We start from the raw sequence: 26,976 nt of genomic DNA on the forward strand, positions 1-26,976 counted from the left end.
AAAACAAAAAAACAGAGTTTTGTAATTATACTTCAATGGGCTCAAAAGGACAACCTACAAACTAATTTACAGGAAGATGGTCCAGATCTAGAAAAAAATGTTATATAGGGTAAATCTAGAGATGTGTATTGTAACCAGGCTTCTGGCTTCTGCCTAACTAAAGCTCACATGGAATTTTCAATTTGTTCCTCAGCCTATTCTAATGTCCAGCACAGTATGCTCTCCAAAATTTGAAAAAAAAAAAATATTGAGCAAACAAAATATGCTCATGAATGAGAGAATATACATCAGAAGAGTGGTAACCCGATCTCTTACAATCCTATAATGGAAAAAGAATGACCTAGTATTGACTAGTGTGATTATCACCTCACTGATTCTTGATTTCATCAATGGTGGCATCTTCTGAAGGGTTGCATCCTGCTGCAGCTTGACAAGGAGAATCACTATGGTAAGGCAGTGTCACACTCTTCCTAGTCTGAAGTACAGAGAACCGTGCAAGATCGACCCATTGCTGCAGCAATTAAGAGAGAAAAAGGTATTAAACCATTATAAAATATGCCATTGTTTTTGCCAAGTACGGTCCTAACATTTGGCAAATGATAATTAATTATTTCAATAGCATTGACAATGGCGGCGGTGGTGGTAAAAACAGCAAAAGAAATTGTTTACCTTAAAAGATAAAATGAACTAATTGATGATGGATTATATTGCAATGTGCAAATACCAACACAATGAGACACAAGCAAATTCCATGATCATGAATAAAAACAGTTGCAGAACCATGGCACCAGTTACAGAGACCAGAAAATAAAAGTGCACCAAGTTCCATGCAATTAAGAGTATGCTATACACCAATTTTAGTATGAGTTTTTTTTTTTTTTTTTTCTTTCTTTTTGGCCATCCCATGTATTGTGAAACAAATGCTTTTAGTTGGCCTAGCAAAGAAAAAAAAGTTTAAAAAGAAAAACAAAAACAGACTCCACAAATATTTTATGTGCATGTCTCTCTTTTGCAAGTACATATTCCATGATCACCCTATTAGATTACCACTTCACCTAAAGCTTAAGCTGTTAGGTTATAAGCCAACAGGGATTATCAAGTTTTAACACTTTCTTGCGTGTGCAGCCCAATAGCATGTAGAGAGATAACAAACGATAAATAACACCCGATTACAAGGGATAGAATAATTTTTAAACACCACATGATAAACGTGAGCAACAATACTGGAAACCAAGACCTCCTGGTAACCAACTATGATACCATGTTAGATTACCACTTCACCAAAAGAATCAGTACAGATGTTCCTATTGCACGAGACAAAATTAATATCAATATGGTTGAACATCAACACCACATTCCCCTCACCTCTAAAAAGATTTTGATAAAAACTTGGATCACAAAAGAAAACAAAAATGGCTCTAACCTGAGTTCCCCAATATGAGTTGATTGTCCTTGCAAGAAACGACAACATATTTACAAGCAATGTTTGTGAAGAAAAATGGTCAGAAATTCGATGCTCCACTATTCCAGCAATAACCTGCATTACAGTTTTGTTTAAACATTTACTTTCCCAACAAAAAAGAAGGAGAAATGATATATTAAGGAAGCAAAATTCAGCTCCAGTATTCTTTCAATAATTAAGAAAGCTTATCACCAACTCAAAAGGTTGTAGCATAAGCTTTAAGGAGCATTTTATCACTAAAAATGGATTTTATGGGAAGATAAATATATGTACACCAACATAGACACAGATTATAGGCTCAAAGAGACGTCAAAGAGAAGATAAACTTATGGTGTAAGAGGGCAGAAGAAACTTTTTTAAGGCATTTGAACCATCAGTCAACATAGCCCAAGCTCAGTTTTGCTTCATAATAATGATTTGATAGGCTTAGTCTGATATTTGGCAAATGGATTTTAGAGCCTAGAACAACCATACCACAAGAATCTAACAATTTGTACCCACTATTAAAAACATTTACTATTTAATATGCTCTATGTTACATTGCTAGGCTTCGTTTGATATTTGGAAAATGGACTTTAAAGCTTAGAACAACCATGAGAATCAAACAGTTTGTACCCACTGTTAAAAAACATGTACTCTTTAATATTCTCCATGTTAATAGTCGATAAAATTACAGGCCAATATATTAATCTTGGTGAGCCCTGCCATTCAATGAAAAATAGAAGTATCCTGTTTTTGTTGTTGTTGTTGTTGTTGTGTTCAGTATGTTTATAATGAATATGGACAAAAGCAGAGTAGAAACATCCTTGTATGTGTTTAACCTGCATGTTTCTCACCAAAACATTCAGCACAGTGAACCCTAGCCATTAAACCATGGCCTTAAAATCCATGAAATTTCTGCTATCCACCACCCTTGAAATTAAAATGGCAGTCAATTTCTGCTCACAAAATTTAGATTGAGATTTCCATGAACCATTTGAAATTTATTCAAATCTTGAAATGTTAGCGAAATTTTTCAAAAAAAATTGACTGGAACAAAATTTCTTTGAAATTGAAATTTGAGATTCAAAACCCAGAATTGAAAGTTCTCTTAATAAATCTTCTATTTTATTGGAAATAAAAACTTTTGACATGAATGATAACTTTCGGACTTCTGAAATTTTTTCAAACGTGAACTTAGATATCAGCTACAACATTTTATTTGACCTTCCATGTCAAAAATAGCTAATTTGCATAAGAACTAATACTTAACTAATTTATAAATTTCACTCATACTAACTATGTTTAATATGACTATTGTATTATGGATATTGCACCTCATAGATCGCAGAATTGTCATTGATGTATTTTATTTACCATATTAAGTTCTAAAGCTTGCATAATTATGTGACTGTCAACAGTCGCTAGAGTTCCATTAAAAAAATTCAGACAAGGGGATCCTTTGTGACCCCTTTCTGTTTATCTTGGTGATGGAGGTGTTAAGCCTCATATTGATGAAAGCTATCGAAGGAGTGCTTCTTAAAGGTCTCAAAGTGGGAAAAAATGGAAGGTTCACGAAAGTCTCACATCTTCTCTTCGCAGAAGATATCATCATTTTTTTGAGAAGACTACCCCCTTCATATCCTTAACCTCCGATGCATTTTGGTAAGGTTTGTGGCTGTCTCGGGCTTGAAAGTGAATCTTGGAAAAAGTGAGCTCATTCCAATTAGTGCACAGGGGGAGCTATTCTTGCTGGTATTTTCAGTTGTAAGATGAGAACCTTCCCCATTAGTTACCTCAGACTCCCTCTTGGAGCCAAATTCAAAATATAAAGGAGTTTGGGACCCCATTATAGAGAAGTTCGAAATAAGATTGGCAGGCTGGAGAAGGAAATTATTGTCTAAAGGTGGCAGACTCAAATCTTATCAAGAGTACTTTGACAAACCTTCCCTTCTACTACATTTCCCTCCTTCCCTTATGGGCTTCAGTTGCTAGGAGACTAGAGGGGATTTGACGCAGATTTCTTTGGGGAAGCTGGGGGGTAAGAGTTTAAATTTCACCTCATTAAACAGGGAGTGCTTAAATAACCTTTTCATTTGGGAGGTTTGGGGTTGAAATCCCTCCACACATTCAACAAAGCCTTCTCAGGTAATGGTTGAGGAGGTTCATGAAGGAGAAAGATCACCTCTGGTGGGGAATCATTGCTTCTAAATATGGGCTTGAGGATAACAAATGGATCACTCATACTAATAGAGGATGCTACGGAATGGGAGTTTGGAAATTCATCAAGAAAATCTGGGATGATTTCTTCCCCTATGTCAGATTTCAAGTGGGGAATGGGGACAATATTTACTATTGGCATGATGTCTAGTGCAATAGCACTGATCTTAGAGCTGCATTTCCTTCCATCTAAAGTTTGGCCTGTAACAAAGATGCCCTCATCAGTCATCATCTTCAAATCTCAGATAAGGGGATCTTCTGGAATATCCCCTTTATTAGAAATGTGGCAGATTGGGAACTACATGCTGTCTCTGACTTTTACAGTAATCTCTATAATTTCCGGTACCAAAACATCCCCAACAAACCAAAATGGTCTTTAGACAGTGATGGAGATCTTTCTATACGAAGCTATCTCCAATGGAAACAAATTGCAGCAACCTCCCTTGGATTTATATTTGGATTCAAAGGTCACCTTTCTTTGCTGGGAGGCAACACATGGAGAAATTTGAACCCTGGACATCTTGCAGAAAAGGGGGCTGACAATTACCAATAGGTGTTTTCTTTCTATGGCTGATGCAGAATCAACCACATCCTTCTTCACTGTCCCTGGACAAGAAAGCTGCGGAACATGGCTCTGTCACTGACCGGACATCAGTGGATTACTGCCAATTCTGTGGAAAGGGATCTTTGGGCTTGGAAAGGCATTAGAGCCGCCAAGGAGAAGAGAAATGCTTTGAATTTCATTACTCTTGCCATCTTTTGGTGTGCTTTGAAAGAAAGGAACAGGAGAGCCTTCAAAGATTCACCAACTCCACTTCAGATTTGCGAAGGGTCGCTGATGTTTCCAGCTGGCACAGTGGGCAAATTGTGAATGATCATAATGTAATTCTTGATTTGTGTCACACCTGCAGTGTGGTTGACTGCGTGTATCTGGGGTTGGCATCCCCTTGATGCCCAGCTAATAATGGGATTTTTTTTTTTTTTTGAAAAAAAAAAATCATCATAATTGAAATCAAAATTAACATTCACATTAAAATTTTCATACTTTAGAAGCCTTAGCCAAAATCAAATTTAAAACCTTGCATTCAATAGACAATGCTTCTCTTGACCGTCAGGATCCAAAGATCATTCCACGAAGCATATTCCCTAGAGCCTTTATAGCAGATCCTAGTTCCCACCAACATAGTGGAAGCAGCATGTTCCTTGATTGGTAGCTGGCATTACAATCTACTACTACGTTATGTTTCCGTGCTATAAATAAAACTAAAAAAAACTACACTTGTCATTGAATTACTAATGAACAATATCAAAAGACTAAAAATTCGTAAAAGTGCCAACAATATAATCAACAATTTAGAGCTTCTAGAAGCAAGTACTCTACCTGATACCGAATATTTGCTGATGTTCCAAGAAAGCATCCATATATTAAAGCTGTTTTAAATATCGGGGATCTTTTATTCCTTTGTTTTGTAACAAGCTCTGGATTCAGGAATTTACGTATTGCATACAAAATATTTGATGCTGCCACGGCCCCAATACTGGAAATAAATCCAACAGTAGAAAGTTTTAAACCACCAATAAGCACTGATGCAATTCTGTGACCCAGATTCCAGTCCTTTCCAGTAAGATTCTTTTGAAATGCATTATCAGGGATTGACCCAAGAACTCCCTTCAATCCACCCATGCTGTCAGGTACTCCTACCTCCTCAGCACATGAAAGAAATGACAGCGTAGGGGCAGGAAGCCACACGGTGAAAAAATCAACAACCGACCCCCTGACTGTATCAGTGATTACATAATCAAGCTCTTCAAAAAAATTTTCCTTACGCCTCTCATACTGTGCCAAGAGAGTGGTTGTTATAGATATAGCCTCTTCTATAGCTAATCTATGTAGGAATTTGGGATCTGCCAACAATCTTTCCCTGAAACCCTGCATCAAGATTAACTACTATCAACTTTCTTCAGCTTTAAATAACAAATATCCATTCACAAGAACCATGAAGTTCACAACAATACCAAATTTCCTACAATACATATATAACAAGAATTAATTTTTAAAATAAAAGATGACATGTTCTTGAGCTTCAATACAAAACAAAATAGCAATTTGCAGAAACTGAGCTTACCTGGAAGCTATGCGTGAGTTCTGAAATAAGAGGGTATTGCTCCAGATCAAAAAAATTTTGTAGTACTTCTGGTGACACAAGACCAAGATCAAGTCCTTTTTGAAGGTCCTAAAAAGCATTTCACAATACTGTAATTGTATGAAGAATAAAGGAATATCTCTAGGGAGAATAATTTTTTCATCTATTGATAGTGATTAAATTAACAGGGTACAGAGGGGGTATCAACCCAAGAAAAAACATGGAACAAGACTACACAGACTAAATTAAGGGTAGAGATCAAATTAAGAGGGCACCATGGCGGGGCCAACCCAAGAATACAAACAAGGAACAAGATTAAAATATTGAATATTGAAGAAGTTTATCCAAGAATAGAAATTTGAATAAAAATTTCCAAAACTCCAAAAAAATAAGATATGCATGTAGTATTCTTAAGATTCTGTATAGACATCTCAACACAGTCACAAGCACTTTTATTCCCCTCCCTCCAAAGGCTCCACAACAGAGAGGAGCGATATTCCACTCCTTCATTCAGTTCCTGCAATCCCTTTTGCCTTCTGGTAAATAGAAGATTGCTTTAACCACACTAAGCCGCATGGTATTAAGCTCCACAATTCCCAGGCAACAAGGAAGTCATGCAGTGAGTCATCAGAGCTTTCCTCATTACTATCACACATAAAGCAGTTTCTCTCTTCCCAAGTAGTGTCCTGCACAAAAATAAAATAAAATAACAAGCAGCTTTTGTGGGACCTCTGGTTTTCCAAATGGCTGTTCCAGGGGAAGATGCAATGGTTGTTAGTGTGAATACAGAAATAGAAGTTCCTAACTGAGAATTTAGAGGTTTTCCCCACAAACCATTAAACATTATCTTCCCAATTGACTTTGATTCTGAAACTAAACAATAAGTCCAGCAGATTTTTCACAATCTTCAACCTTCCAATCCTCCAATTTCCTCCAAATTTGACAGTATTCACTACTGGAGATAAAATATCAGCAACCAAAGCACTTTTCCTTCTCGACAAGTTCTATATATCTGGAAACAAGTTTATCAATGCATATCTGCACACTAAGTACCTAGCTTCTCCCACCAACATTACCAACAATAAACCAAAATTGGTAAAACCTCATTCCATTCCCTTCCACAATCCTACTCTGTAGGAGTGCCTTATATCACCTGAGAAGAACCAACTCCCTCCAAGAACCCAAGTTTCTCAGCAATCACCCTCTTCCAAGGCCTTCATGTTCAGTTGCAGACCTCCATAGTCATCAGCCAAGTAAATCCCTATTTTACACCTTTAACTTCTTGAGCCCAAAGCCACCAGAATTCACTGGAGAACAAGCTGTCCTCCAATTTGCCAAATGATTTTTTTTTTTTTTTCACCCCATATATACCTCCACAGAGAAAATTCCTCTGAATTTGCCTGAACCTAGCCACCAAGGTTGGATGGTGAACCAAGATGCACAAAATGTGGGAAAACTAGCCAATGTGCTGTTGATGCAAAGGCTAAAACAGCTTCAAATCACAATAATGCACACCTGAAACACCTAAAGTTATTCCTTCTCATCCCCAAAGAATAAGTGTCATCCACAGAAAGGTGTGACGCCTCACTCCAAACTTGAATTGTCAGTAGTCAAGGTTATATGACCACTTTAGCCAAAAACTTAAGCTGTTATGTGGTGAGCCAACAATGTACATCATGCTATTCAACACTCCCCTTCACATGCAACTGCACCTCACATGTGAAGAGGCAAAATAGGTGAACTTGAACACGTGCATAAAGTCACAAACACAAATGGTACAAAGTGTACTATAAAAAAAAAAATATAAGCTAGATTATTACTTTACCTAAGCTGTTAGGTAGTGGGCCAGCAATGAATATCAAGCTTTAACACTACCATGCATGTGCAGCTCAACACCACGTTGAGAGATAAATACATGATGACTAACAGTCTAACACCCATTAGGGGAATACAATATTTTTTTAAACGCCACACAGTAAACACAGGCAAGGACACTAGAACCTAGGAACTCCTGGTAACCAGCTCTAATACCATGTTAGATTACCACTCTACCCAAAAGCTTAAGCTGTTAGTATAACAAGCTTTAACAGAAGAAAAAGACAGAACAAAACTTGAACTCAAGAAAAGCACTTCTTCCTCTAAAAAAAGACTTCCCAAATTCCAACCAAATTCTGTCTTCCTCATTAATTGTCACAAAAACCATATGATCAAGAAGGGGTCTTCCAGCCATGGTCTTTTCAAAAAAACTTTTGTAGAATTTGATAATACCTCCAGCAACTACCTCTTCTTTGCTGAACCTAACCCCGTTATTAACTTATTACTGACAGAGTTTATGAAAATTTGATCTTCTGAAGGAATTAGCCATCCAGTGGAAGAATTTGGTGTTACTGCCCCCTTCTGAACACCCACAGGGTTGTCTCCAAGACATCTCTTCCTTAATAAGAAGGCTGCCCACATCTCCGTGGAGACTTTCCCTCAAACCAATAAACACACCAAACATATGCCATTTAATACGAATAATTTGATTCATGTTTTGCCAGGGTTCATTGTTTAGTATACTTTTGTAAATTAATACAAACAAACGTTCACTGCCCAAGGAAGACCAAATATGTGGTTCAAAAATGTGACATAATCCTATAAATCAGACCTGTATGATGAACGCTCTCCCTTATTTATTTCTTTATATATTTTTTATAAAACAGATGCTCTACAAATTAGGGCCTCATCAGATCATGGCTAAGGTCTAGCAAGATGAGTCGAGAGTGGACTTATAAATTCAAAAATATCAGAAAAAAACCCCAATAAAAAATTAAATTTGGACTGCGGTTATCAGGCTTACTCATGGTCAAATAGAACCACAATTCGATCAGCATGCTAAGCATGAGATAAAATTTCTTCAATCATGGAGATCAATTTTCACAATCACTTAGGAGTCGTCAAAAAAGGAGTTATTAATAAAGCACGTGCATTATATATACAATCAAATTTCTCAATTAAGATCAACGAAATTTTTTGTAATAAAGCATAAGTAAAAATATTTTTGCACCAATCTTTTTATCAAAATGTTGGCAGGTACCACTTCTGGAAACTTTTTGTGGTAGTTTTCATTGTTGGACCTCTCTTAATTTTCTTGCATGATAAATTAATTATCAGAGAAGATAACCTACTTCGCAGTAAGCTAAGGTCGCCAAAGTGGGTGCAATTATTCATGCATGTTATAAGTAAAAGGAAGGATCAAAGTTTTGGAGTACAAGCACTGGTTAGTATTCCTGTTTCAAGCGGCAAAGCTGAAGTTAGATCATAAATAATAAATATAACGAATTCATAATGATAATTAGAAAGAATATAAACCTCAATTTCAAATCATTGGCAATAAAATTCAATTAAGATCATAAACTCAATTCAACTAACCCTTAGTCCTACCTTAAATTATGTGGCTCAAATTATGATTATAAAATTTTTTTTTAAAAAAAAGTAAACAATAAATATGAATAAAATTACACGTATCTAAAAATCACACAAAGTTGAAGATAAATGCAAAGTTTGTCAAGAAAAAAAAATGGTTAGGATTGTAGCATGTAATGTGCAGAGAGACTCAAACACCCATTTGTAACAACATACATCCATCTATTACCAATCACAATTTTAAAGGTAAGAAACCACACTTGAATTTGAATCTCACACGACAACTTTTAATACTACTGCTTGCAGTTTATGACACAAACCTCAGTTATATGTTAAAACTCTCAGTCATATACTCATATTGCAGAAGCCCTTTGGACAACTAACCTGAGGTAGTGCATCTCGATTCCTGCCAGCTGCATTCATTACACGTGCAATTTCAGCACGGTCAAAGCAATTTCTACTGCAGGGTCTAGCTGCTGAATACCACAAGAAATCAGCAATAGGAACTTCTCCCTCTCTTCGCATTTGTTGCCTTTCTGGATCAAGCAATATAACAACTTGATTTTTCTTTTGCGTCTTCTTTGAAATTCTTGCCGGCAACCCAGTTCCTCTTGACCCATATGTGACATGGCTGGCACCTGTCACGACAACAAGCATACCAGTGCCACCTTCATCCATTATTGCTTGTAAGATAATCTGGGACATTGCATAATCTTCAACTACTCTTGCTTGCGCAGATAGATATGAACTTGGCCCAAAAGGAATAGCATGATTTGAAGAATTTAAATCTATTGATGATCTGCGTGAAACAGAAGTATAGCCTGAGATGAAGCCTGAACCACTTGGGGGAGCATATGTTTTACGGTCAACCTTAGAAAGCCCACGAATACCTTCAGCATGAACAGTTCTCAAGACCTAGTGGTATAATGATATCAACAATTAATAACTGAATGCATAAATAACCCCAAAAATCAGTAGCAGTAAACAACTTTTTGTTCAGTCATTCAATCATCTTTATAGCTGATAAAACTCCAACTTCAACTTTCATAGCACTCCCCTTCAAGATTCAGATACACTTCATATGCTAATTTTCATGACTCAAATTGAAAAAATGAAACCCACAACTTCCAAAATCACACACGCAAAAGACAACAGGGGCAAGTGGCAAATAAGGTGCAAATGGGTCTTAAAGCAAGGCCACACAAACCTACTGCACTTAATACCATACATGAAATTTCAAAATCTGGCAGATGAGAAAGAGAAACTGATCATAGCATGTAGAAGAAGACTACAAGGACCTAACCAATTTCATAGGAAGCCAAGAGGACTGAGACATGGGATGCAATTGCATAAAAAACCTAGAACAAACATTTGGCTCCTGGTTGGATTTGGATATCCAATCCAACTTGCTTCATTTGATCCTAGGCCAGGATTTTTATTTTTTTTGATAAATAGGGCAGTATTTATTTTGTTTTTCCTTTTATTTGTAAACAATATGTCCATCGATTTACAAATAAATGTACTTGTACCTTGAGTGGAGTACCGCAAGCAAGTAAACGAACTCCATTATCACGACAATAACGCAAAAGAGGCTCATACTCTTGCCAGCAATTAGGAGGCCAATGCGATGCATAGGACCTTAATGTTACCCCATCAATCCTACATCAAGTGGAGGCACTCAAATGAGTAATGAAAACGAGAAAATGCACAATAAGGTAAATATATATATAAATATGTGATACCAGTTATTGACTTAAAATAGGTGTTGAAAGGTTGCTCAAAGAATCATGATCCTACCTCCTAGAAATAAATATGTGACTGAACCTCCCGGACAAGTTGTTTTTCTCACAAATAAAGAATGATTGACCTACTTAAATCTCATTAAATATTTAAACATCTTCATATAGAAATGAATTTCAGAATAGTTGAAGGGATCAAGATTTTTCTCAGAGGGTTAGCAATTGATGCTAACATCACATCACAACCCAATGCCAGGGCTACTTTAGACATGACAAGGGAGATCAAATATATTATCAGAACATACGCATAAAATATTTTGAAATTTATATAACTAAATATTATTCATTAAGAGGTTTTTTTTTAATAATGGAGAGTGTGGCAACAAATTACCATTAAACATGCCTTAATTCCTCCATACTCCATTATCCACTAAAAAATTATTAGCAGCACCATTGCTATGGATCTGCTGCCCTTTTTTATACTTCAAATAACAACAAGAAGTATTATATTAGCACAAGTTTCAAACTAATGTTAGCACTAAAATTTTAATTACTGTCACTCATTCCATTATACTTGAATCTGATTGAGGCAGAGTTGTGTTTGACTGCAAGTTCTCCATTTCTAAATAAGGATAATGCAGTACGTGTTAGGAAATTTTAATTTCCTATTGTAGGCTCACATATTTAAGGACAATTATTTTACTGGGCTATTTTAACATCTATTGAGTATGAGCTTTGCAATATGTAGAAGCCCAATATTAAGTTAATTTAGGACTGATGGGCTTCTAAACTTAACCTAATATATAAAGAAAAGATAATAGGGCTATGCTCCCCAAGTCAAATCAAAAACAGTTTTCACGTTCTTGCTTTCCCCATCTAAAGAGATGAACACAAGTGAGGCACTTAGGGATTTGACTGTGGAAGATCGAAATTCTCCGCTAAAAGCTATTGGACAATCAAATCAGACACATCTATGGATCCAGGTATTTATTCTGCATTTAGTATGGATCCAGGTATTTATTTCGCGTTCAATTTTCTTAATTGAATAACATGATGATCTTGGGTTATTTGATTTATGGATTAAAGTTAATTCCAACAAGTGGTTTTAGAGCCAAATCATGTTGTTAATTAAGAAACTGTGCATGATCTTCTGATCTAGGAATGATAAAATTTAAAGAAAACCTAGATTTGATGTGTTGTTGCATGACTATATGGATCCAGCCCTAATTTGGGATTTTGAAGGTTTGGGATCATTTTGGAATAATTTCAATTGAAATAAATAAATAACTGTGGTTGGGAATCTCTTTGTCACTGCCAGATTCCATAATCGCCGGCCTCCGTATAGTTCAATAGAAACTTTTTTATTTCAGTTCACTTCTTCGAAATCGGTGGATGAATGAGTGTATTACCGCTCTTGCTATGAGTCTATGTACAGGGGTCGTGATTTTACTGACTGGTGCTGGAAAAAGCTCACATCTTTTTATATTTTTCTTCAGTGAAGATCTTTTCTTCATTTGTCTTCAGTGAAGATCCTTTTTGTCTTCGCGATTTTTTTGTCTTCACTGTGATTGATGGAGCTAGGCTTCATATTTTAATTTATTTACATGCATAATATATGTAATCAATCTTGACATAATGCTTTCATAGCCCCCAATAAGCAGTTATGGCTTTATGCATGTTGTTGCCTTTAACTAGATAAAGCAGCCAGTGAGCAATTATGGCTTTATTCAGCTACCAAATAAAAAGGTATGTGGAATTGTTTTATTAGTGCGGTAGGTGACGTTTGGTGCCCCAAGATCTAATAAAAAAAAAAAAAATTTGGCAGAGGATCATTCTTGTGGTTCTGTTTGGTTGATTCTGAGGGATATAGAAAGAAGCCTGTATTGGTGTTGAATTATTTTATTCAAATAGAAAATAATGTAATGCTATAGAAACCCGAACCCAGAAAATAAAAAAAATAAATAAGAAAAGAAGAAACGGGATTTAAAAAGAGCAAAGCCGTAGGCTTCGTCGACGAATCCCCTGTTTTCATCGACGAACGCCCTTCTGTGTTTCGTCAACAAAGTTCAGACGTTGTCAACAAAAAAATCCCAAACAATAGGAAATTTCAGGCTTAAAGTTTGTCGACGAACCTCTTCTTTCGTCGACGAAAGTCCTTCTGCAATTCATCAACGAAGGCGCCATTTCGTCGACGAACGTGACCGGGTCAACGGTCTATAAATAGAATTCTAATTACTTCATAGTTAAGAAAACCTAAACCTCTCTCTAAAATCGCGCTTTTCACTCTCTCTCTTTGTTTTTCTTGCCGTTCGTCGCCCGATTGACGATCGGAAGTTACCACGAGGATATTGGGGAAATTCTCTAGAAGTCTAGCAGAGTGGATTTTTGAACAAGGTCTTTCCAGGTATCACTCCAAAGTTGAGGTAAAGATAGAAATGAGCCTTTTTGTCTAGCATTTAACTAGTTAAATGGGGTGTACGGGCCTAGGGATGTTTAATGGTTGCTAATCTAATATTTGAGTTGATTAAACTAGGAAAATGTGTTTTCAAGGTTTTGGGTTCCGTATCGTCATAGGGTGGGCTATAGGAGCGTTGTAAGGACTTTCTCAGTAAACAGGTAAGGGGATTATGTTAAATCAGAATTTTTATTAAATATGAACTGATTAAACTGTAATATGGATATTTGGAGACATTTATGTATAATGGTAATTAGAACTCTGGTAATGTGTTTGGAGAATGTATCACTTATTTCGGCTGCATTTATATTGAATATGGTATCAGGAACACAGACGTCACTTAAGTAGCACCCCAGGCCCCACGTGACGAGTAGGGGCATTACAAATGCCCCGTATTTTTTTGATTTTTTTTCAAAGCAATAATGAGGATGTGATGGCTATTTGTCCTCATGAGGTTATTGGGAACTCTCCTTATGGGAATCAGTATAATTTATGTGTTTCGTGTGGCCCACGATTTTGCTTGACTCAAAAAAATATACATATTTCTTTCTCTTTCTAAGGTAATTTGTGTATGTCTACTGTTTCAATATAAGTATATTGAAGTAATAAATTGTCAAAGTAACCTCTATTATGTAGATGCATTTATATTGAAACATTAGGGATGTATGTGTGTTATTTGTGCGAGTAATGATCAGTCCAAAGGAAGGTCATTGTTAGGCCAAATAACTTGCATACTTGCGGTCATAAATATGTTACAATTGTTGGGTTATACATGTGAATAATAAGTAGGTCCAAAGAATGGCTTGTTGTTTGACAAGACTTATTGCAAGTATTTGATCACTGCATGAAGGATACCACTAACAAATTAATATTTCTATCCAAAGATAGAATATTAATGTTGTACTAAGCATCTTCACAAGATAAATTTTATTTTATCGAATTTTTTTTGGAGTGGAGTAAATGACAAAAGGAAAAGGAATTGGTGTTCCTAGTCTGATATATGTAAGCCTGTTTGTGAGGATGGTTTGGGTGTAATGGATTTGGAGGAGGTGAAAAAATCATTGCATATGAAGTTTGTGTGGAGATTGTTAACTATGGATAATTTGTAGACTCAATTCTTTAAAACCAAGTATTTGTATAAGAAACACCACTTGAGAGAAATGAAACTAGATAAAGGAACCAGATTTTGGAGATCGATTGTTCGTGTGATTCCTGAAGTTTTAGAGCATGTCCGTGTTCGAATTAAAGAAGGGTCGGCTTCTTTCTGGTTTGATCGTTGGTCAGCCTCTGGTCCCCTTTGTGCTAAGGTTCAGGAAATCAGTAACCATAAGCTACGAACTCGAGATTGTTGGGATAGAGATGGGTGGAATGTTGATTTATTAGTGGATCTGTTGGGTAAAGATCAGGCTGAGGAAGTAATGAACTCTGCTATTTCTTGCAAGGAGGGTCCAGATACAGTAATTTGGGAACCTTAAACAGATGGGAAATTCACCACAGCAAGTGCTTGGGAAATTATAGGGGAGCATAAAGAGGAATTCTCAGTTGCAAAATGGATCTAGCATCCTCTTTTGCCAAAAAGGGTGTCAATTTGTATGTGGAAGTCTTGGTTCACTTGTCTTCCGATTGATACTCGTATTAAAAAAGTAGGTGTTCAGATGGCCTCTCGATGTGATTTTTGTTCAAATGCCAAGATTGAATCTCTAGACCATGTGTTTTGCACCGGATCTTTTACTCAGGAGGTATGGAAAAAAGCAGCAGTGGCGTTGGGTTTTAGTTATATGGCAACGAGTACTTGGAAAGGCAAAGTTAATGTCTGGTTTAGTTGTGCAAGACAAGCCTCACAGTTAGGCATTTTGGTAGGTCTTATACCTAGTCTCACCATTAAGAGACTCTGGACTCGTCGATGTAGAGTCAGGATGGAATCAATTCATGATTCGGTGAGAACTATGTGGCTTGATATTAAATATTGGCTGAGATCCATTTCAGGCAAGTTAAATAAACGTGCACCTGCTTCTTGCACGGATATTGCAGTCCTTCATGCTTTAAATATTCAAGTAAAAAATGTGGGAGTTCGTCTTCCTCGTGTAGTCAGATGGTGTAAACCTGGGATAGGGTGGGTTAAGTTGAATGTGGATGGGAGCTGTAGAGGTAATCCAGGTAATTGTGGTGGAGGAGGCGTATAAGAGATGAAAAAGGTTTATTTAAAGCAACTTTATCCTCATTATTGGGTTATGGAACAAATAACATGGCTGAATTGAAGGTGATTATTTTAGGGATTAATCTATGCAAAGATCTCGAATTTGATCAAGTGGAGATTGCATGTGACTCTGCTTTGTTGGTTCAGTGGATAAATTCTGGGAAGTGCTCGGTTTGGAACTTATCGGAATTGTGGGAAGAGCTTATGCTAGTATTGAGAGGCATACAGTTCAAAGTGGAACATGTTTACAGGGAGGCGAATAAAAGTGCAGATTTCTTTACCAAACAGGGTGAATCTGGAATTTCTCGATCATATAGTTGTCAGGATGATCTTCCTCGGCAAGTCAGGGGAATGATTCGATTGGATTTGTTGGGTTTTCCCTCTTTGCACTCATGATGTTTTGTGTTATCTTCTGGAGTTTTGTTTGTTTTCCACTTATAGTTGTTTAGTTCTTAGTTTTTTTGTTTGGTTGCTGGTCTTTGGTTTTTTGGTTTGGTATATGTTGGTTAAGTTAGTTTTAGGGTCTTGGAGTTTGCTTTTGTTGTCCCAAAGTCTCAAGATTGGAACCATAGTATTCTTCCGCCATAAGTGAAGGGTTTTCTAATAAAGCTTGGAGGTGCCACCCTCTTTTACCAAAAAAAAAAAAGCATCTTTAGATGGGCCCACTTTTATTTGTTAATATACTTGTCATGTATATATGGAACTGATTTAGGAATTTAATATGACTTGTATATTATGACTGAGCATGTTGTTTGATTTTTTGTTCTGCATTCAGTTACTGCATCTGCTACTACAATTTCTGCCAACATAAATTCCATTCCGGTGCTTAACGGCTCCAACTTTAAAAGCTGGAAGGAGAACGTCATGATTGTTCTAGGATGTATGGATCTGGATCTTGTGCTACGGATGGAACGGCCTCCCGCCCTTGCGGATACAAGTACCTCTGATATGAAAAGGGACTTGGAAAGGTGGGAGCGTTCTAATCGCATGAGCCTAATGATCATGAAACACTCTGTTCCAGAAGCATTTAGGGACGCAATGTCTGATGAGGATAATGCTAAGGTATTCCTTGAGGAACTACAAAAACGTTTTGCAAAAAACGAAAAGGCTGAAACAAGCAACCTTTTGGCTAGTCTTGTTTCAATGAGGTATAAAGGAAAAGGTTATATCAAGGAATATATTATGGAAATGTTAACATCACTTCAAAGCTAAAGGCACTTAAGTTAGAGCTATCTGATGACTTGCTCGTGCACTTAGTTTTGATTTCCCTTCCTGCACAATACAGTCAGTTGACTATGAGTTATAACACTCAGAAGGATAAATGGACTTTGAATGAGCTCATTGCTCATTGTGTGCAAGAAAAGGAAAGGATTAAGCGAGAGAAGATAGAGAGTACTCACTTAGCAACTTCCTCTAAGGATAACAAAAGGAATAAGGATAAAGATGCTACATTTGGGACATCCCAAGGAAAATTGCAAAAGAAATCAGACCAAGAATTTGGTTGTTACTTCTGCAGGAAGGGAGGACACCTCAAGAGGGACTGTCCCAATTACGCCGCTTGGCGGGAAAAAAAAGGTACACTTCTAACTTTAGTTTGTTCTGAAGTTAATTTGGCTGTAGTACCTTTACATACTTGGTGGGTAGATCAGGTGCTACTACTCACATGAGTGTATCAATGCAGGGCTGCCTAAGAAGCTGAAAACCGATTGATGCTGAAAGATTCATCTACATAGGCGACGGCAATAAAGTTGAGGTTGAGGCAATTAGGACATTTAGATTGTTATTTAAATCCGGTTGTATTTTGGATTTGGAAGAGACATATGTTGTACTGTCTTTTAGACGGAATTTGGTTTCAATTTCTGTATTGGACAAATTTAATTATTCTTGTTCTTTCGGAAATAATAAATTTTGTATTTTTCAATATTCAAATATGGTTGCAACAGGATCTTTGGTTAAAAATTTATATATGTTGGATACTATTGCCTCTAATAATGAGTCCTTGCATGTTAGTTCACGAGGTACTAAAAGCAAATTAACTGAGGAGTATTCCGTCACCTTATGGCACAAGCGGTTAGAACATATCTCTAAATAGAGAATGGAAAGGCTTGTGTCAGACGGAATCCTGGGACCCCTTAACTTAACGGACTTTAAAGTTTGTGTGGAATGTATTAAGGGGAAACTGAAAAACAAAAGAAATTTAGGTGCCAATAGAGCCTCAAGTGTCTAGGAATTGATACAAACTGATATATGTGGTCCATTCCCTACGGCTTCTTGAAATGGACAACAGTTTTTTATCACATTCATAGACGATTACTCGAGCTATGGGTACCTTTATTTGATACATGAGAAGTCACAATCTCTGGATGTGTTCAAGGCTTTCAAAGCCAAAGTTGAGAACCAACTAGGCAAGAAAATTAAGGCCGTCAAATCTAACCGTGGTGGTGAATACTATGGTAGATATGACGGATCAGGAGAATAACGTCCAGAACCCTTTGTTAAATTCCTAGAGGAATGCGGTATTGTCCCACAGTACACCATGCCTGGGAAACCTAGCATGAATGGTGTTGTTGAGAGACGAAACAGGACGCTTAAGGACATGGTAAGAAGTATGATTAGTCATTCTTCTTTACCAGAATCTCTCTAGGGAGAAGCACTAAAGACTGCAGCATATATATTGAATAGGGTGCCAAGTCAGGCAATAGCTAAAACTCCTTATGAACTTTGGATTGGCAAAAAGCCAAGTATTAGGCATTTACACATTTGGGGTTGTCTGGCTAAGGCTAGGCCTTATAGGCCTAATGAAAAGAAACTGAACCTAAATACAATTAGCTGCTACTTTGTTGGGTACGCTGAAAGGTCAAGGGGTTATAAATTTTATGATTCCTCGACAAGGACCTTCTTTGAGACGGGAAACGCCGTTTCTTGAGGAAGTTGAGTTTGTGGGAGGAGTTAAGGTTAGGGATATTGTCTTTGAGGAGGAATTTATTTCTCTTCCTAGTATTGCTATTGAACCTGTTCAAGAAACAATACAAGACAATATCATTGTATTCCCTACACAAAATGAGGATATTGCTCCAGAAGAGCAAACTCAACAACCTCAAGAAGTGATGTCATTAAGGAGATCCACTAGAGAAAGGAGAAGTGCAATTTCGGATGATTATATAGTCTTTCTCCAAGAACATGAGTTTGACATAGGTGTGGTGGAAGATAATCCAATCAACTTCCATCAAGTCAAACAAAGTTCTAATTCTCAGAAGTGGATTGATGCCATGAATGATGAGACGAATTCCATGAAAGCAAATGACGTTTGGGATCTCGTCAAATTACCTAAAGGTGTGAAGCCCATTGGTTGCAAATGAATATTTAAGACCAAGAGGGATTCAAGGGGTAATATTGAGAGATATAAGGCATGTCTAGTTGCTAAGGGATTCACTCAGAAGGAAGGGATTGATTATAAAGAGACTTTCTGTCCAGTTTCATCAAAAGACTCTTTCAGGATTATAATGGCATTGGTGGCTCATTTGGACTTAGAGCTTCATCAGATTGATGTAAAGACAGCATTTCTCAATAGTGACATTGATGAAACGATTTATATGGTGCAGCCTGAAAATTTTATTTCTGGAAATCCAAAAAATATAGTCTGCAAATTAAAGAAATTCATTTATGGGCTCAAGCAGGCTTCCTGTCAACAATATCACAAGTTTCATCAAGTAATCATCTCATATGATTTTAAGGTAAATTCAGTTGATTATTATGTATACCATAAGGTCAGTGAGAGTAAGGTTATATTCTTGGTTTTGTATGTCAATGACATATTGCTGGCGAGTAATTATATAGGCTTATTGCCCGAAACCAAGAGATTTCTGACCAAAAATTTTGAGATGAAAGATCTTGGGGACGCCTCTTTTGTATTAGGAATTCAGATACATCAAGATCGCTCTCGAGATATAATTGGGTTATCACAAAAGAGCTATATCGAAAGGGTACTTACTAGATTTGGCATGAAAGACTGTCACCCAGGGGATAAAAGGGAGAAAGGTTCAATCTCAGTCAATGACCCAAGACTAAGGTTGAAAAGAAGGAAATGCAGAAGATTCCTTATGCGTCAGCTATAGGGAGTCTTATGTATGCTTAGGTATGTACGCGTTTGGATTTGGCGTACATAGTTGGAATTTTAAGCAGATATTTGAGTAACCCAGGATTGGATCATTGGAAGGCAGCTAAAAGGGTTATGAGGTATCTTCAGAGAACAAAAGACTACATGCTCACCTACAAGAAATCAGATAAACTTGAGATCATTGGGTATTCTGATTCTGATTTCGCTGGATGCCAAGACAGCAAGAGATCCACTTCGAGCTATATCTATCTGCTGGCTGGAGGTTCTATTTCTTGGAAGAGTGTTAAGCAGACTCTCATAGCTCCTTCGACCATGGCAACAGAATTTATAGCATGCTACGAGGCATCTAATCAAGGAATTTGGTTGCAGAATTTTGTCACGGGGCTACATATCTTGGACAGGGTTGAAAAACCACTCAAGATATATTGTGACAATAAGTCTGCGGTATTGTATTCAAACAACAACAGAAGCTCCACCAAGTCAAAGCATATTGACATCATGTTTCTGGTGGTTAAGGAAAAGGTTCAAAGTCGTCAAGTGTCGATAGAATATATTGGGACAAACTTCATGATTGCAGATCCACTCACCAAGGGTGTTTCATGAGCACACTACTCGTATAGGTGTCGTCTTATTTGACGATGTTGCGGTTTAGTGGGAGTTTGTATTTGTTTTTTGATATTCCTTCTTGTAGACACTTGTTTCAGATTATTTTCTGCAAAAATAAAGTAATAAAGGAATACATTTTCTTTTTTTATGTATTTGTGACTCTGAATGTTATCTTCCTTTTGGAAGAGCTAAGGACTAAGGTACTAAGGTTGATCTCATAAGGAATAAGACAGGACCATAGTTTTAAATCGCGGTAGCGGGTAGCGTAACGTAATAGTAATGGGTGTAACAAGAAGCGGGAGTAGCAGATGTTACATAATGGGAAGCAAGTGTAACGGCCGTGGATTTTTTTGAAGCACGCACAACCTTGTGCATATTAGCGTACTTGCGTGTTTTAAGCTTTTAGCCCTTCTTAGAAAGAGTTTGAGTGTATTTTGGATCGTTTAGTTCGTGTAACTAAATTATTTGGTAAGGGCAACAAGTTTACATTTGTTTTAAACCACCATTGATAAAAAAATTATGTGTGTGCACGTATTTACACTTTTCATTGTTCTTCTTTGTGACAAATTCTTATGTGTGCTAAATTAATTAATAAAACAAAATACATTATACACTACATTAATTTATTAGACACATAAGACATACGAATAATACAAATAAGAAATAGTTAGAAAAGAAAGAAGGTTGAAGTTGAAAAATATAGAACATAAATATCACATTACTAATATTATCAAAATAAAATATTTTTCTAACAAGTTAGTATTTTCAAATTGCTAATTAATGCATCTATTATTAGTATTTAAAGAAATAGTAAATTTTATATCATTTTCATCCTCATTATAATCTTTTCCCCCTCTTGCCACTAGGTATATTGAGAATGATATATAAAAGAGAGGAAAAAAGTGAGAACAACAAGTAAAAAATAAAATAATTTTTTGGTGTAACAGTCCTATAGCAGTTACGTAATGGACGTAGCGGCCTTTACGTAACGGTTGCGGTCCGTAACGGCTGCTACGGCTGTGATTTTTCTGCCTACCGATTTCACGGTGTGTAACGGTATCAACAAAACAACAACAACAAAACCAAGCCTTAGTCCCACTAAGTGGGGTCGGCTATATGAATCCTTTTCCGCCAATTTATGCGATCATGGACCATTTCTTTTGATAGATTCAAAGATATTAAATCCTTACTCACTATCTCCTCCCAAGTTATTTTAGGTCTACCCCTACCCCTTCTACTGCCCCCCACAGTAACTAAGTCACTCTTCCTCACAGGTGCACTATAAGGCCTACGTTGCAAGTGTCCATACCATTTGAGTCGTCCTTCCCTTATCTTATCTTCTATAGAAGCTACACCTAACTTACCACGAATATGTTCATTCCTTAATTTATCTTTCAATGTTATACCACTCATCCATCTAAGCATCCTCATCTCGGCAACTTTTACTTTTTGGATATTATGTTTCTTCGTCGCCCAACATTCTGATCCATATAGCATAGCTGGTCTTATAGCTGTCCTATAAAACTTCCCTTTCAATTTTAAGGGTATTCTACGATCACATAGAACACTTGAAGAACTTCTCCATTTTACCCAACCTGCTTTAACTCTATGCATTACATCATCTTCAATTTCTCCTTCAACTTGCATAATAGATCCAAGGTATCGAAATCTACAAGTGCTATTTATTTCTTCATCATCAAGTTTAACTTTGTCTCCAATATTCCTCCTATCATTACTAAAATTACATTTCATATATTCTGTTTTATTTCTACTTATCTTAAAGCCTCTAGATTCCAAAGCTTCTCTCCATAATTCTAACTCAGCCTCTACTCCATCCCTAGTTTCGTCAATTAATACAATATCATCTGCAAACAACATACACCATGGAATCTCCTTTTGAATACTCTTAGTCAATTGGTCCATCACTAAAGCAAAAAGATAAGGACTCAAAGCAGATCCTTGATGTACACCTATGGTAATTGGAAATTCTCTAGTTTCTCCATCTATAGTCTTTACACTAGTCATTACTCCATCGTACATATCCTTAATGACATCGGTATACCTACAACACACACCCTTTTTTTCTAAAACCCACCATAGAACTTCCCTAGGTATCCTATCATATGCTTTCTCAAGGTCAATAAATATCATATGCAAGTCCCTCTTCTTTTCCCTAAACTTTTCCATTAATCTTCTTAAAAGATAAATAGCTTCTGTAGTAGATCTCTCAGGCATAAAACCAAATTGATTTTCTGAAATCTTCATTTCTAACCTTAATCTTTGCTCAACTACTCTTTCCCATAGTTTCATCGTATGACTCATAAGTTTAATTCCACGATAGTTATTACAATTTTGAATATCTCCTTTATTTTTGTATATAGGTATTAAAATGCTTTTCCTCCATTCATCTGGCATTTTCTTAGTTTTTACAATTGTATTAAATAAATTAGTTAACCATATAATTCCGTGATCACCCAAGCATTTCCAAACTTCAATTGGGATGTTATCTGGTTCCATAGCTTTCCCATTTTTCATCTTTTTTAGTGCAAACTTAACTTCGTTAACTCTAATTTTTCGAATAAATCTTATATTTTTAGTCTTTTCCTCATTTGACAATTCTAAATTTAAGCCTTCTATTTGGTTTTCATTAAACAACTTACTAAAGTAACTTCGCCATCTTTCTTTAATATCTTCGTCCTTAACCAAGACAATATCATCCTCACTTTTTATACATTTTACATTTCCTAAGTCCTTGTTCTTCCTTTCTCTAGCTTTAGCAAGTTTAAATATATCTTTTTCCCCTTCTTTTGTACCTAATCTATTATACAAACTATTAAATGATCTATATTTAGCTTCACTAACGGCCCTTTTTGCATCTTTTCTTGCCTCCTTATATTTTTCAAAGTTATCGCTGTTTCTACATTTTTGCCACGTTTTATACCAAATTCTTTTTGTCTTTATGATTTTTTGTACATCTTTATCCCACCACCAACTTTCTTTGCTATTTGAGAATCTTCCCCTTGATTCGCCTAAAATCTCTTTTGCTATCTTTTTAATAGAGCTAGCTAATCTATTCCAAAGAGTATTTGAATCTATCCCATCTTCTAAGGTCCAATCCCCATCTTTGATCATTTTATCTTTAAATTTTATTATATTTTCTCCTTTTAGGTTCCACCATCTAGTTCTCCTACACTGGTTTATTTTATCCTTTTTCTTCCATTTTTTAATGCATATATCTAACACTAAGACTCTATGTTGTGTGGTTAGACTTTCACCTGGAATAACTTTACAATCCTTGCATGATACACGATCTACCCTCCTAGTTAAAAAAAAAATCTATTTGACTTCTATTTTGTCCACTTTTAAAGGTTATTAAGTGTTCTTCTCTCTTCTTAAAGCAAGTATTCATTATACTAAAATCAAATGACATAGCAAAGTCTAAGATCATCTCCCCAGACTCATTTTTGTCTCCATATCCATATCCTCTATGTATCCTTTCATAATTTTTATTATCTCTTCCAACGTGTCCATTCAGATCTCCTCCTATAAATATTTTCTCAGTCCCTGGTATGCCTTGTATAATACTATCCATATCTTCCCAAAATTGTCTCTTATGATTTTCTGCTAAGCCAACTTGAGGAGCATAAGCACTAATGATATTTATTATTTCTTGTCCTAATACCATTTTGATTTTTATAATTCTATCCCTTACTCTAGTTACATCCACAACGCTATCTTTTAAGTTTTTGTCTATAATAATGCCTACTCCATTCTTATGTTTTTCTTTTCCAGTGTACCAAAGTTTAAAACCTGATTTATCAATTTCTCTAGCTTTCTCCCCCACCCACTTAGTTTCTTGAAGGCAAATTATATTAATTCTTCTTCTAATCATTGTACCCACAATTTCCATACTTTTACCCGTAAGTGTCCCTATATTCCAAGTTGCTAATCTAATCCTAGTTTCCTGAACTAACGTCTTTACCTGCTCACGTCCAGAATGATGCAGGAACCCTCGCATATTTGACACCGTACCCGGGCGCCGACACGGCGCGTCGCTTCGGGGCGACGACCTAGCCCACCCTCGCCCACTTTTCGCTACACCCGGGTGGTTCAAGTGCAACGCGTCGCTCGTAGGGGACGCCCCAGCAAATATTCGGTAAGGATTCATATCATAGTAATCTGACAAATTTTACGCTGACTGTCAGCTACCTAACGCAACCCTCCTCCTTAACCCGGGCTTGGGACCGGCTGTGTGTGAAAAAATTAGGACATTTAAGGGCATCACAGGCGGAGTTGGTGTGTAACGGTATCAGTAACCCAAAAAACTGTTATGTAACGGCGTTACGTAACGGTCGCAACCTTTATTTAAAACCATGGACAGGACCAGTTGGGATATGCATGTTAAGATTAAGGAGCATGCATATTACCATGCTACACATCCATACTCGATCTATGTCATTGAGTATATTAGTGTGGTGACCATTGATGGGTTTAGTTACGAATACGAGTGTAACGGATGCCACTTTGATCCCATGCTAGTATATGAGATGAACAAGATTGAATTAAGGAGATGTTATGAGGATAATAGCCATATTGTGCATGCTTAAGGTTTGGGTAATATAATTATTTTCGATATTTATGTGTCGCTCAAGTGGGAGATTGTTAGGAAATTTTAATTTCCTATTGTGGGCTCACATATTTAAGAACATTTATTTTCCTAGGTTATTTTAACATCTATCGAGTATGGGCTTTGCAATGTGTAGAAGTCCAATACTAAGTTAATGTAGGACTGATGGACTTCTAAACTTAACCTAGTATATAAAGAAAAGATAATAGGGCTATGGTCCCCAAGTCAAATCAGAAACGGTTTTCACGTTCTTACTTTCCCCATCTAAAGAGAAGAACACAAGTGAGGCACTTAGAGATTTGACTGTGGAAAATCAAAACTCTCCGCTAAAAACTGTTGGACAATCAAATCAAACATATCTATGGATCCAGCTATTTATTCCGCATTTAGTATGGATCCAGGTATTTATTCCGCATTCAATTTTTTTAATTGAATAACATGATGATCTTGGGTTATTTGATTTATGGATTAAAGTTAATTCCAATAGTACACACACTTCTCATATCAACCAAAGTCCAAATGCATAAAAATGGTACGTCATTAACTAGCTATGAGGCCATCAACTGGCATAATCAATTCTAAGTATGAAAATTAAGAAATAATGAATGTACAACAACAGCAATTGGTATATGTCCCAACAGAGCACAGTTGCATGATGAAGTTCAAACATATAGAGCTTGATAAAAACAAAACACCATTCCAGTCAATCACAAATATAACTCCTCTGACCTTAAATTTATTACTAATACTTCTTCTGTAACAGTGAGCTTGAGAGCGTGGATTTGGTGACCGGTGACCCCCATTTAGAATTGTGTAGATTTTGACAAAATCCAATACAAAATTGAATTCAGTTTAATCAAAAATTTGCACAATTCCAAACCCATGGATTTAACTGTACGCACCCAAACGCAGCAAAATAAAAATAGGAAAGCCATGCTTCTCATTAGAAGGAATCACTTTCAAGCCATTGCATCGTTCAAATCAGAACTCATTCTAAAATCATTAGATTGGTTGCTACTCGAAAGCGTCGGAGATTAAAGAAAAAGAGTGTCACTCAAACAAACCTTTTATCCATGTACTGATTGAGCTGCTCCTGTAGATCGCAAGGAAACGCTTCCAGAGCCAAAGAGATCGGCCGTTCAGCTTGCACACACCTCTTTCTCAAATTCTTGACAATTTCGAGCTCCAATTCCTTATCGTCGGGGATCGGAACTTGCTCAGCTTCACCTAAATACACAACCCGAGCACTCATCAACTTCTCCCACACCTTCCACTTATCCTTCCCGACCGCCAGAGGCTCTCCCATAACCGTCGCGTCGTATATTCTAGAAATTATCACCTCCTCCATTTCCTCCTCCACCTTCAACGCCGGCGGCGGCACCGCAGTCTCCGGCGCCTTCTCCTCCCCTCTAGCTGCCGCCGATCGCAGAAAACAAGCGCCGAGCACAAGAAACGGCGTAACCAACACGTCTCGCCTCCTCCCCACAGGAATCTGGCGAATTCGGCCCGAGCTTTCATTCCGGCAACAACGGACTGAGAAGCTAAGGCGGCAGTGATCTCGGCTTGGAATCGGCCGGAAAACATGGCCTCCCGAGGAGAACTTCTGGTTGCAAAGCTGCTCCAGGAGGGGACGGCGGCGATGGCGAGGAGAGCTTATATTTATCGGTCTACCGACAAAGCTACTGTGAGCGTGGGGCTTCATTTCGTATCGGCGAGGGACAAGTAGGGAGAGGGAGAGAACTGTTTAGCCGTTTTAAGTTCATGTTCATTTTCATTCTCATTTAGTCATTTTCAATTTCAATTTTCCGGCGGTCGGACCAGGCAATTCGTTTCAGCCTCAAAACAAGCGTTGGTGGTTCGACCTTTAGTTATTTTCATGCGTGGCGCTGAGTTGGATGCTTGGATAGACTGATACACACAAATATTTGAGTGGCTCAAGCTTGTTTTGTATGCCGTTATTGTTTTGTGAGAATGAATAGGAACGAAATTGAATATTGAATTTGAATGGTCGCGGAGGAATATTTT

At 36.9% G+C, this 26,976-nt stretch overlaps 1 protein-coding gene across 1 annotated transcript; it reads right to left on the reverse strand.

The window, feature by feature from the left end:
- Window positions 1–26,836, reverse strand: LOC131166807 (protein RETICULATA-RELATED 5, chloroplastic-like). Its single transcript, XM_058125393.1, has 7 exons — window positions 26,016–26,836; window positions 10,740–10,869; window positions 9,595–10,125; window positions 5,788–5,895; window positions 5,043–5,591; window positions 1,424–1,537; window positions 1–511 (listed from the first exon to the last, which is right to left on the reverse strand). Exons 1-7 carry the CDS (start codon window positions 26,651–26,653, stop codon window positions 368–370), a joined length of 2,214 nt encoding a protein of 737 aa, XP_057981376.1. The 5' UTR covers window positions 26,654–26,836; the 3' UTR covers window positions 1–367.
- Between the last annotated feature and the right edge of the window lie 140 nt (window positions 26,837–26,976).

This window comes from Malania oleifera, chromosome 10, assembly GCF_029873635.1.
Source record: "Malania oleifera isolate guangnan ecotype guangnan chromosome 10, ASM2987363v1, whole genome shotgun sequence".
NCBI classification, from domain to species: domain Eukaryota; kingdom Viridiplantae; phylum Streptophyta; class Magnoliopsida; order Santalales; family Ximeniaceae; genus Malania; species Malania oleifera.

Excerpts from the sequence above, each read along its gene's own strand:
- LOC131166807 (XM_058125393.1), bottom strand. The coding sequence starts at position 26,653 with ATGAAGCCCCACGCTCACAGTAGCTTTGTCGGTAGACCGATAAATATA. Across the intron at positions 5,896-9,594 it reads ATCGAGATGCACTACCTCAG|GACCTTCAAAAAGGACTTGA; the intron begins GTTAGTTGTCCA and ends AATGCTTTTTAG. Across the intron at positions 5,592-5,787 it reads AACTCACGCATAGCTTCCAG|GGTTTCAGGGAAAGATTGTT; the intron begins GTAAGCTCAGTT and ends ATCTTGATGCAG.